This window comes from Typha latifolia, chromosome 12, assembly GCF_019914945.1.
Source record: "Typha latifolia isolate L0001 chromosome 12, TyphaL0001v2, whole genome shotgun sequence".
NCBI classification, from domain to species: Eukaryota; Viridiplantae; Streptophyta; class Magnoliopsida; order Poales; family Typhaceae; genus Typha; species Typha latifolia.
In genome coordinates, this window is record NC_133097.1 from 492860 (window position 1) to 504538 (window position 11679).

An 11679-nucleotide genomic window follows, 5' to 3' on the forward strand; every position below is an offset into this window, starting at 1 on the left:
AAGAGGAGGATGACGACGTTGACAGGATAAAATCTTGGACGTAGCAAAATGTTGACATCCTCACAAAGTATTAGTATTGGGCCTACAAAGCCCAAGGCCCAAGCCCAAGGCCCATGTTTGATTCAATTCTAATTGGACTCAAGCTTGATTCATGATTTTTTAGAAACATAATGGTTATCATGTAGCAAAGAAATAGGATAGCCACTGATCAAGAGATCAGAGATGTAGAAGTGAGAGGATAAGGAAGACAAAGTTTGAAACTTGCTATTTGAATTTGTTGGGATTTACTTAACTAAGTTGGTTTGGGCTAGCCCCATGAGATATCTTACTTGGCTAATAAGTGTTTGAGTTAGACTTTTTGTTTATGAGAGTTTTTGCTTATACACTTATACACTTGTGAAAATAAAAGAAAAAGAAGACAAGAGAGAAAAAGAGATTTCTCTAGGGATCAAGGCACAATGATTTTCTTCTTCACATCTATAAGAGTGTTCTTGCATCAAAAATATTTCGGTTTCTCTATTGGAGGTGTCTCTAAACCTTAAAATTTGAAGTTAGGGTTATTAGTTTTATTGTGAATAGCATTCTTGTGATCTTGTAATTTTCAAAGGGAAAAATCATAGGACATGAAACCCTCCAATTACTTGCGAAGAAAGCATTCATTTTTAATGCTAAAGGTATGTCATTAAATTGATGTTCTCATTGTATTATTGGAAAACAAAGTAGAATTTTATTTTCACATACTTCTAGTAGAAAATATGATTTATTAGAATTTGTGCATTCCAATGTATGTGGGCCTATAAGAAAATAATCCGTGAGTTGTGCATTTTACTTTGTCACTTTTGTAGATGATGCTTCTAAAAAGGTGTGAGCATATATAATGAAGCACAAGAATAGAGTACTTAATATTTTTAAGCACTTTTATGCAAAAGTTAAAAGGAAAATCGAAAAGCTTTTGAAATGTATTCGGACAAATAATGGTGGAGAATATAGAGGTCCATTTGAAATCTATTGCAATGAGCATGGTATCCGATGTGAGAAGACAGAAAGTGACACTTCTCAACATAATAGTTTGGTGGAGCAGATCAATCCCACTATTTTGTAAAAAAATGAGGTGTATATTGTCACATGCCAAATTGTCAAGATCATTTTGGGAAGAGACAATGCGAACCACACGTAATTTGGTAAACCAGTCTCCTTCAAAGCCTTTGGATAGTAATTATCTAAAGAAGGTGTGGACTAGTAAAGATACCTCTTTCATATTCTAAAGAGTCAAAAAAGTAAACTTGATGACAAGTCAAGGCCATGTATGTTCTTAGTTATGGAGGTGAGGAGTTTGGTTATCGACTTTAGGATTCAAAAACTAAGAAGTTAGTTAGAAGTCGAAATGTTGTGTTCTTTGAAGACCAAACTATTGAAGATGTTGACAAGGTTGAGAAGCCACAAGTTAATGAAAGTGAACTTGTTGATTTGAGGCATATTTCTCCTTCGGTGATTCATGATGAAGGGGAAGATGTTTAAGAAGAAGAAAATAAAATATTTGGTAAAAATCCTCTTGAAGATTCTAGCCAATAAGAAAGATAATCTACACATGATCAACCTTCTCAAGATCAACCACCATCGATATCGCAAGTTAGAAAATCTATAAGGGTCTCACAACCATAAAAAAAAATACTCTTAACTTGTCCACCGGCTAGACTGTTATGCCGGCATTCGTCTCCCTCTGATGGGCAGTCCAACGCGATTTTTTTTTGCATGGTGAACCATAGCCCGAAAATGGTGTCCGGATCAGAAGCCTACTAACCAACTTGTTCAGCTTCTCCTCCTTCACCATTCTGCTTTGCCGGTCCACATTGTACTTCCTTCGATTATTATGTTGCCCTCATCCTGCATTGCTCCGCTTTGTGTCCTAGCCACCCGCACGTAAAGCAGTATAGACACCCGCACGTAAAGCAGTATAAGGGAACATTTTCATACATGACTATTTGCTCCACGTCCTCTTTTGGCCCAAGCCAGACAACTATTTTCAAAGGCTTTCTTAGATCCACTTCGACATAGATACACACAAAACGACTACGCATATGATCTAGCATTGTCTCATCCACTCGCAGCGGTTTACCGAAGTACGCAGCGACTAGGAGGAGGGCCTCAAGCTCCTAGTACTCCTTGGGGAGGTTGTATAATTGGATCCAAATTAGGGCCATTGTGAATGCATATTCGTCAAGCCTAAAGTTGTTCCTCCATGGTATCAAGTTCAGAACCAGTCCTTGCACCATCCATGGGTCGTTAATGAGGACATAGGATGGATCCTCCTCTCTTTTGAACCCGAACACATAGAAATCTTCCTCCATATCAGAGACAGAGAACCCATCAATTCCATTTCATAGTCTCGCTAACAGGAACTTTAGTCTTGCCAGCGATATACCTTTTCCCATGAATTGTCCAAAAAGCATGAGTCTCCATTATCTTCCCCGGTAGGTTTGCAGTACCTCCGGATCAAGGATGATGCAGTCATCTGTCTGGGACTTGATTTTCTCTAGTATTTCCTCCGGGATGCGCCCGTGTGTGTCGAGCACACCATGGTGATCAAATGCCACTTTTGCTCACAACCTCCTCTCAGATTGTTTATCCTTGGTGGGTTTGGATGATGAAGCTTGTCGTTGTGCCACATCCTTTCCACCTCCAAGGGTCGATGGGACTCTTCCTTCCTCCCCAACTTTGCGGCTAGGTGTCCTCATCTGTCATTTTATTTTTGGGGTTTGCATGGAGATGGTTGAGTTGCATGGTTTGGTAGTGGGGTGGATGTTTGGGTTTGGGATTTGATGGTGGGTTGAATGCGTGAAATTGGAACTTTAACAACGCTAGCGGTTGTACTTGGGGTATGTTTTGAGATGGAGTGACAGATGGGTGGTAGGGATAGTCAGGCATTCCGGCATCTCTAATAGATACATTAACCAATGAGCAATCCTTGATCAAGGCACATTTAACTAGGGTGTCTCTAGACCATGTGTTGTCAGATTTAAATTGGCTTGAGATGGGTGACGCATTGATCAGTCTGTTATCGTGTCTAGTGATGAGTGGCTGGGGATGATCCAATGTTCTTCTTGTGCTAGATCTCGAGGCATAGGTAAACCCTGACTCGACACCTTGCTAGTTTGGGATTTGCCTCTGTTAGGAGGGATAAAGTTACCATGCTATGGTAGGCTACTATCGTGCTCCAAGCTAGGGTGAGATGATAGGCTACTCTGATGGCTAGTAGCTTCATCGCCTTTGGCTCCCGAGTTCAACAAGCCTTGCCATCCAACCAAGTTCGCAAATTGGGGCTGGAGAAGGTCGTGCAGCTTCGGCTATAAATACTCTGGGTACTCCAATTTTATCTTAGATTCAAGTCTCCAATGGTGCATGCATTCTACAAAATCATGCCCAAGATATCTATAGAAGGAACAATAACGTGGTATTCTCTCATATGTGACTTGAACCTCTCGGCAAGAAACATCCAGGAGAGAGACAAACAAAGAGCTTGTTAAAGGCTTGGAAATGTCTATACTCAACCTACATCTAATGAACCTTACCCATTTGGCCAAGTCAGGAGATTCCAAGAGAACTGAGGTGCTCACCCTTGCCGCAAGCGACTAACTCTGATGTTGAGCTCGCTAAATATTCCAAGGGTAACCCATGGAATTGAACCAAGAACTTAGCTCAGTTGAAAGTCCAATCTTCAAGAGGCATGTTTGGACGAAAGATATCTAAGGTAAAGAGTCCCTATTGTATGACCATGGAGCTCCAACCCAAACTTTCCACTTGTCACTTTCCAACTGAAATGATAACAGGAAAGTATTTTCCCCCACCTCGTTGAAGGCTAAGGCACCAACAAGAGCCCAAGCTTTAGTGAGAGAGGCTTTGAGTCCCATTAGGCTAAAGGTGCGATCGAAAATGAGCTTGCCGATAAGACATAAGCTTGGGTTATGGCTTGGGATTGTGTTTTCTTCCATTAGAGAAATTGTTTCCTCCATAATATCCTCTTTGAGAAGAGAGGTGAAGCTTTAGAGCAGTTCTTCATCGTCATCCATCAGTTTGAAAACACACCAGACAAGAGTACTAAGAGCACACTAGTGGTGGAGGGGTTGGTGAAAGGAGAGATATAGGTGTAGCAAGGGCTAGTGAAGGAGGAGGCTTAGGAGCTATGTCAGTAGAGGGAGAGGGAGGTTTGTAGAGAGGTGAGAGTAGAAGTGAGCTTGGGTACTATATCAGAAGAAGGAGAGGAAGAATTGTAGGGGAAATAGAGGAGAGGAGTTGTAGGGGAAAGGAATGGTGGAGGGAGAAGCTCTCGGTGGAGAGAGAGAGAAGCTAGAGGATGCACTCTAGAAGAAAATCAACGATATATGTATCTTCAACTTGCAAAGTTAATTTATGGGCATCAATATACATGGTAGTAGTTTCCAATTTCCAAATTGCTCAAATTGGTGAATTAGAGGGTACTTTTTTATTTCGAGTTAAATCTCAATCCAAGATTATTTATTTTTTAAATTTACTTTAGGATTTTAAACTTTTTAGCTTTCAAAGAGATCCCTGTGGACTTGACCCTCTTCTTACCGCTCTATCTCTTTTAAAATTTATTAAGCAAGATTAACTATTTCTATTATTTGTTTATAGTTCAAATATTGATGGTTCTTTTTATTATTTTCCAAGTCGTAACACTTTAACCATATACGAATCTTAGATTATACGTCATATTTCTAAGTGTTTTACTTCCACAAACTTGTCATTATATAATTTGCATTTATAGTCTACATTTTGATATCTATCTCATATGACTCCTCTTATCATGGCATCACAAAGATTATATTTGTTCCAAATGATTCTCTATATTCGCTTGCAAGAATTATGCAAGATTTTTGATTTAATCTGTTTATATAACATCACTTCTAAGCATGAAAATCGATGATCAACAAGGGCCAGGCTTATCTTATTCATATTGGAGTCAATATCAGTTTGAATTTTGTTATATATGAGTATAATGAGAGTGCAACACTAAAGTTATCTCCAATAAAGGGTCTTCTTTTTAGTGTTTTCTTGTCATAACTTTGCATTCTTAATTCATAGGGTTTTTATTCATCCTTCTAATGCGTCATTCCTTCCATGAAACCTCTTATTATGGCTATCTTAAATCACAACCAGGCATACAAAACTCGACGAAATGTACCGGAGACATCACCTGTAGAAATTTGGTGATGAGTATTAATGACTCCAACGATGAAGAGTAATACTAGTGAAGGGGAGAGATGCATATCTAATAAGTCTTGAGGGTAAGATTAATGAGAAGGCAAGGTCTATGCAAGTAGATGGCTCTTGAGCAGACTCACCTACTTGTTGAGCAGGCGTATCAGGGGACAGTTTGGATGATATTTACTCCTTCATGTAGTAGTGGTTTTCTTCCTCTTAGATTGTGCTTAAGCAATTTCTAACAAAAAGTAGAGTGTAGTTGTATGTTGATTTGAGCTTTGACTATAGCCTATTGACTAAATTATTTAATTTTGGTCGTGCCACTTTGTTCAATTACTAGTTGACTCTATTATGCATGTGCACATATACATTATATGAAGAGTTTTATGTGGTGCGCTGCTTTGTTATATAATGTGTTGCTTTTCTATGTTATGAGTATTGTTTGTTTTGTATTTTGAATAACATTGATCACTGAACTATACTGATTATCTTGATCACTATCTTGATATGCACTTCTTCTAATGATCATTATATATATATATATATATATATATATATATATATATATTTCATTGATCATAGAGCAATTGAGTTTGCAGGATCTCTCTAGATTATTATTGACTTGTGTTTGGTCTGTTAGGAAATTATAATAATGGATTTGTTTTAGAATTTATATATGAGCAATAGTACAAGTTGAATAAGGATTGGTGAAGTACCATAAGTTGGAAGTCGAATTATTGGCCAATGTTGGAACACGTCTTTAGAGTGTTGTTCAAATGCTAGCAATGTTTTGATGTACCTTGGAATGTTCTATAGAAAACAGATATAAAGTTCAAACTATCTCAAAAGTATAGAAATATCATTCGAATCATCTCTTTGTGGAATTTATAAAACTTAGATATTAGAAATGTGGTTTGAACCATATCAAATACGGAATTATCAAAACTCAAAAAACCAGCCAAGTGTTTAGAGGCTTCAAAAGAACTTCTGATACTTTATGATAGAGATATATAAAGGGACTATGACTTAACCTTAAAGACATCTCTTGTGCTATGTTAATTGAGAGACTTGGAGATCACTATATATTATGGCTTTGAGACGTCCTATGACAGAAGTGCTAAATAGACAATAGCAGATTTTGTGGGCAAGTTCATGATATGCCATCATGATTATTATCGTCTCGAAGATTATTAAGACGAGTGATACAATCTCGAGGGTTATAGAAATTGAAACCAAGTTAAGATTATTACAGACTTAGTTAGGGTAACAACAATCTAACGGTAAGTTATTGTAGCCGCTACTTTTAGTTTAGTGCTTAGTTTCAGTCTTAACATTTAATTCATGAATTTTTGTCCTAAGTTTATGATGGATTTTTTTCATATAAAAAGCACTTATTTTCTGTTTTATTATATATCTTGCAATAACATTTTGTCTTTCCACTTCCCAAGAGTTTCAAATTTTCAGATTTGATTAATCATAGAAAAGCTCAAGGTGATATGTAAGGCTTATATACTCTAACATTTGTACATTATTCTGAAATAAGTAATCTTTAATGTAAGATCAAATTATTTTTATCCCAAATCATATGTTAGCTGAATGCCATCAAGATAAACATATCCCCAAAAATTTGGCTTCCAAGATACTCTTCACCTCCTTTCACTGATCATGCTGATCCTTTAGCAAAAGCAAAATAAAAAAGTTCACACAAACGCAAAAGAGGAACCTTATTCCCTAACCCTTCCACTGTCATCCTTTTCTTCTCTCTCTCTCTCTCTCTCTCTCTCTATATATATATATATATACGCTTATATAAATTAAGCGCCAGTCTATCAGCTTGCTTTCAAGTTTCCATGGCGGAAGAAGAAGCCACCACCTCCTACCACTCCCCTCCTCCCAAGATCCATGGCGGCGTCTCGAAGGTGGCCAGCCGCCGGTCCCCTGTCCGCGTCTTCATCATCGCCCTCCTCGCCCTCCTCATCCTCGCCAGCGTCGTCGCTCTCGTTCTCTACCTCGTCTACCGCCCCTCCCGCCCCCGCTTCTCAGTCACCACCGCCGCCATCTACTCCATCACCAACACCTCCTCCTCCCCCGCCGCCGCCGCAGTCTCAGCCACCATGCAATTTACCCTCCTCATCCGCAACCCCAACTCCCGCTCCTCCGTCCGCTACGACCGCCTCTCCGCCCACGTGGCGTACCGCGGCGAGGCGATCACGCCGCCCATGCCGCTCCCGCCGCTCGTGCTGGAGAGCGGCATGGCCGTGTCGGTGTCGCCGGTGCTGGGAGGCGCCGCCGTGCCGGTGTCAGCCAACGTGGCGGCTGGGCTAGGGACCGACAAGGCGTACGGGGTGGTGGCGCTGCGGCTGGTCGTGGTCGGCCGGGGGAAGTACAAGTCCGGTCCATTCCACAGCCGGTGGAATTCGATGTACGTGCGGTGCGATATGCTCGTCGGCGTCAGGAAGGGAGTCACCGGCCAGGTGCCGCTGCTCGGCAACCCGGACTGCCACGTGGATATCTAATCGATCTTTTTAAGTTTTTTCTAATTTTTTCCTTATCTCTTCTCTTGGGTGTATAGGTGAGTACTGCCACAGTAGAGTGTAATAAATAATTAACAGCTAGGGGATGCATCAAATTGTAAAGAATTTCTATCTTCTTCTCTATCTCTGAATCTATGTGTAACTTTGTCATGCATGGATGCATGGTTTGCTTTTGTTCTTTTGAGTTCAAGAAATGAAGAATAGAGAGATCTCATATGGTCTTGTTGATAATTATTTTTTACTAAAGTTTATTTATCTCCATGTTCAAGATATTATCACAACCGCAACTTGGTCTTGATCTGTGATTAAGTTTTTTTAAGTTCAAAATACAAAAATTAAGGTGAAATCTAGCCAAATTACATAGGTATAAACCATAATTCGCCCCCAAGATAGAATAAATGGTTAGAGGTGCAAGGTATCTTTGGTGCTCGTTATTATAAATACTATAGGCCTTTATCATGCATGAAACAATATTTTAATTAAAAGTTATGCCTTTCAAGAGTTTCAAGAGCAAAGAAAAGGAAGGTTCCACTACTTTAATGATCTAATTGTTATTCTTACTTAAAAGCTCTCTACCTTCTCTCTAAGTGTAGAAGTTTCACATGACAGCTAATTACACATATCTATAATGCATGCGTTATTATATGACTGGAAATAATATTTTACTTAAAATCCTAGATTTATAAATGACATTATTCAATATAATATTCTAGATGTAAATATCTTTTATCTAAAAATATATAACAAACATTCTATCAAAGGTGTGTGTATATATGGCATTCTACACTATATCTTAATGATCATGAGATGAATAAACTTGAGATTATTTTTTTTTCTAGATATCTGGTAATATTTGGATGTGCTGTAACTCCTAAATTTAGTTAGTTGCACTTCTCTTTTAAACTTGAATATTTATAAAAAATATGGTGTTTATATTAGTGATATCATGATTATACTTGATGTGATATAAAAAAAAGTAATAAATTTAAAAGGATAAGAGAGGATAAAGAGGAGAGAGAATAGTTAAATTAATAGTTTATTAAAATGATGTCTTTTTAATTCCAAAATAGTAATTAAATTTTGTTGATAAATATAAAATATTAGAAGACAAGAGAAGAGAGAAGAAAAAGTCTAAGTAGGTTAACCTAAACTAATTTTAGAATAAATTAGTGATTAGATACTAAACTGATTTAGAGTTATGTCTAAACACATCACAAAAAAGGCTAAGCATTTATTCTCTCCAAAATAAATAGAAGGGATTTTTTTGAATAATACACTATTACCTTATGATCTTTTGCTCAATTCTACTGCACTATCTTTTTCTTTTAAGCATTGTTCCATTAACAATAAAAAAAATCCCACACCCCTTATTGTATCAATAAAAAGATACCAAATAATTATTTTACCTCTAAGCAAATTTATTTAAATATTTTTTTTTTACTTTACAAATCACATCTTATATTTTATTTGATTCATATCTCATCTTTAAGGTTTTTATAATCCAATTCTTATTTTTTTTTCTTATACTTCTCATTTAATTCTTACCTTTAATTTAAACAATATTAGTAAATAACTATTCTGTTATAATATATAAAATAATTTATAAATACTTAAATTATCTATGACTTTTTAGAGAAATGATAGAGAGGATGAAAAATAATGGTGATAGTATTTTAATAATTTAGTCAATATTAGCTAATTAAAGAGTGAATCGCAGTAGATAAAATATAGGGTAACGATTTATAAAATACCATAATACCGTAATATTAATTTATTTAGAGGAAATAATAACGTAAGCAAGTACCCCCGGGGATGAGGATTGTCAGAGTGATCATCTCAGGGTGGGGGACGGGGGGGGGGGTGAGGTGTCATCTGCATATATAACGGAGTCACGTTGTCTTCACGTGGTAGTTTATCAGCACTTGCACGATGCATATCCTGATGTCGATCTAATAGTTTTTCTCGGAATTCGTGAATTATTTTTTCGTCACTCATGACCTCACATTTTAGAACTGCTTATCAGAGAATTTGCATTTAACACCCTGCCCTTTTATCTATTTATAAAATATATAAATCCAGCTCTAAGTTTTTACCAAGTATTTATTAAAAATACCAATTAGGTGCATAAGAATATTTTATCCACTATAAATCAATATTTCTTTTTTTTCCTTTTAGGACACAATGAGACTTAATTTTCTTCCTTAGCAAAATCTCATTCCAAGAGGGAGTAAATTGGTTCTTTTTGAAAAAGTCGTTGTGATTATAACTGGGGATTATGTCACAGATATTGTCAAAGTCAACCTGTGGTTTTCCAAGGCCGCCGATGACTTCAAAGATTGACCACAAAAAAAAAAACAAAAAAACACCCTCTTAGAGGAGTTTGGGTCGGCAAAGAGGCAACCCGGTTAAAGAAGATCCAAATCCAATATTCACACCCAAACCCACTAACTCGATCCATGAAGCACCGCAAAATCTTACACAGTATTCTTACTTGCAGTAAGGTGGGCCCCATTCGGATCCTGGCTGGACGAGCTGAGGACGATAATCCTGCCATCCGTGCGAAAAAGCGTAATATATTTGGTGCACCTTCCGAGAAAGAATTTGGGAAATTTGCAAATAACACCTTAACTTTTACTGATTTTTATGATTGAAAACCAGCTATTTATAATCGATTTCATTTCACACCTGGGTGAAGTTAATTTTTTAATTAAAAAATATCTCAACTATCTTTATATATTCTTTTTTTTTTCTTGGCTTCGCAAATATTCTTGTTTAAAGTACCATTACAAAATCTAAACTTCTTCTAGAACATTTTTCAAAAAGATATCTTCGTAAATTTGGCTGGCGGATTGTATTAGAAAGTATCTGAGAGGTATTTTTGTGACTTCACTCATGGAGTTTAAACAAACAATAGTTTTAGGATCATAAAAAATAATACCACATACAAAAAAAATACTAAAATATAGGGTGTTATTTGAAATAATTTCCATGATTTTTTTTTTTGAAAGACTGACCTCAAAATCGTCGTCGAGCTCTTCAAAGGAAGACCTTTCTCCTGTCTCCATTTCATTCCCCTTTCAATGCCATTTAAATCCTTCTTCTTTCCTTGACTTACTTTTATATATACTTCCAGGAAAAAAGTATCTCTTGGGATAACTTATAGATAGGTTTGGATGTCAAAGGTGAGTTGTTTTGGAAACCCCTCCCAATTAATTCCTCCTCTTTCTGTCCCTTTCTTTTATTTAATTTGATTACCTACAATCGCTGCATGTTTGGTTTCATGCATAAATTCTGCATGTGGGTCGACTTTGAAAAGTCTTAAAATGACAACCAATATTACAATTATTATCCATTTTTATATATACCTCCTTATTTTTTTGAGAATTTCATGATTTGGCAATTTGCATTTTACTACTATACCAAAATTTAAGTCTTCTTTGTAGGATAATCTAGTCCAAAAAAAGGTTTTCTTATAAGGAAAAAAAAATAAAAATTGGATAAAGGGTGAACTATATTAATTTAGAGATATTGGTGTAATTAACAAAAATTATTATTATTTGAATGAGATAATTGCACTAACACTTCTCTAAACTATGTACTATTTCTACGAGCACCTTCTCATTTATTTATTTATTTTTAAACTTTTGGGACCAACTTTGGGGTTCCGATAGCTTCTGCATCAATGGTTTAAGTCCAAACTCCCATACAGATTCCAACAAAAATTTTCTCTGTGGAAGAAAACTAAAGTATGTCATTTCTTGGAAACACGTCTGTGGATTGTTTGACCTAATTACCACAATGAGTAAGACAAATCCTATGTGGTATATTTTAATTACAGATATTCGACTATTTATTTACTCTTAATTTTTCTTTCTTTTTTCTCTATAATAAGAGTAAAATAGTCCATAAAGAGACTAAAATTAAT

At 36.5% G+C, this 11679-nt stretch overlaps 1 protein-coding gene across 1 annotated transcript; it reads left to right on the forward strand.

The window, feature by feature from the left end:
• Positions 1–7042: 7042 nt before the first annotated feature.
• On the forward strand, positions 7043–7985 carry LOC140799088 (NDR1/HIN1-like protein 1). The gene has a single exon (XM_073153232.1). It carries the CDS (start codon positions 7071–7073, stop codon positions 7734–7736), a length of 666 nt encoding a protein of 221 aa, XP_073009333.1. The 5' UTR covers positions 7043–7070; the 3' UTR covers positions 7737–7985.
• Positions 7986–11679: the final 3694 nt, after the last annotated feature.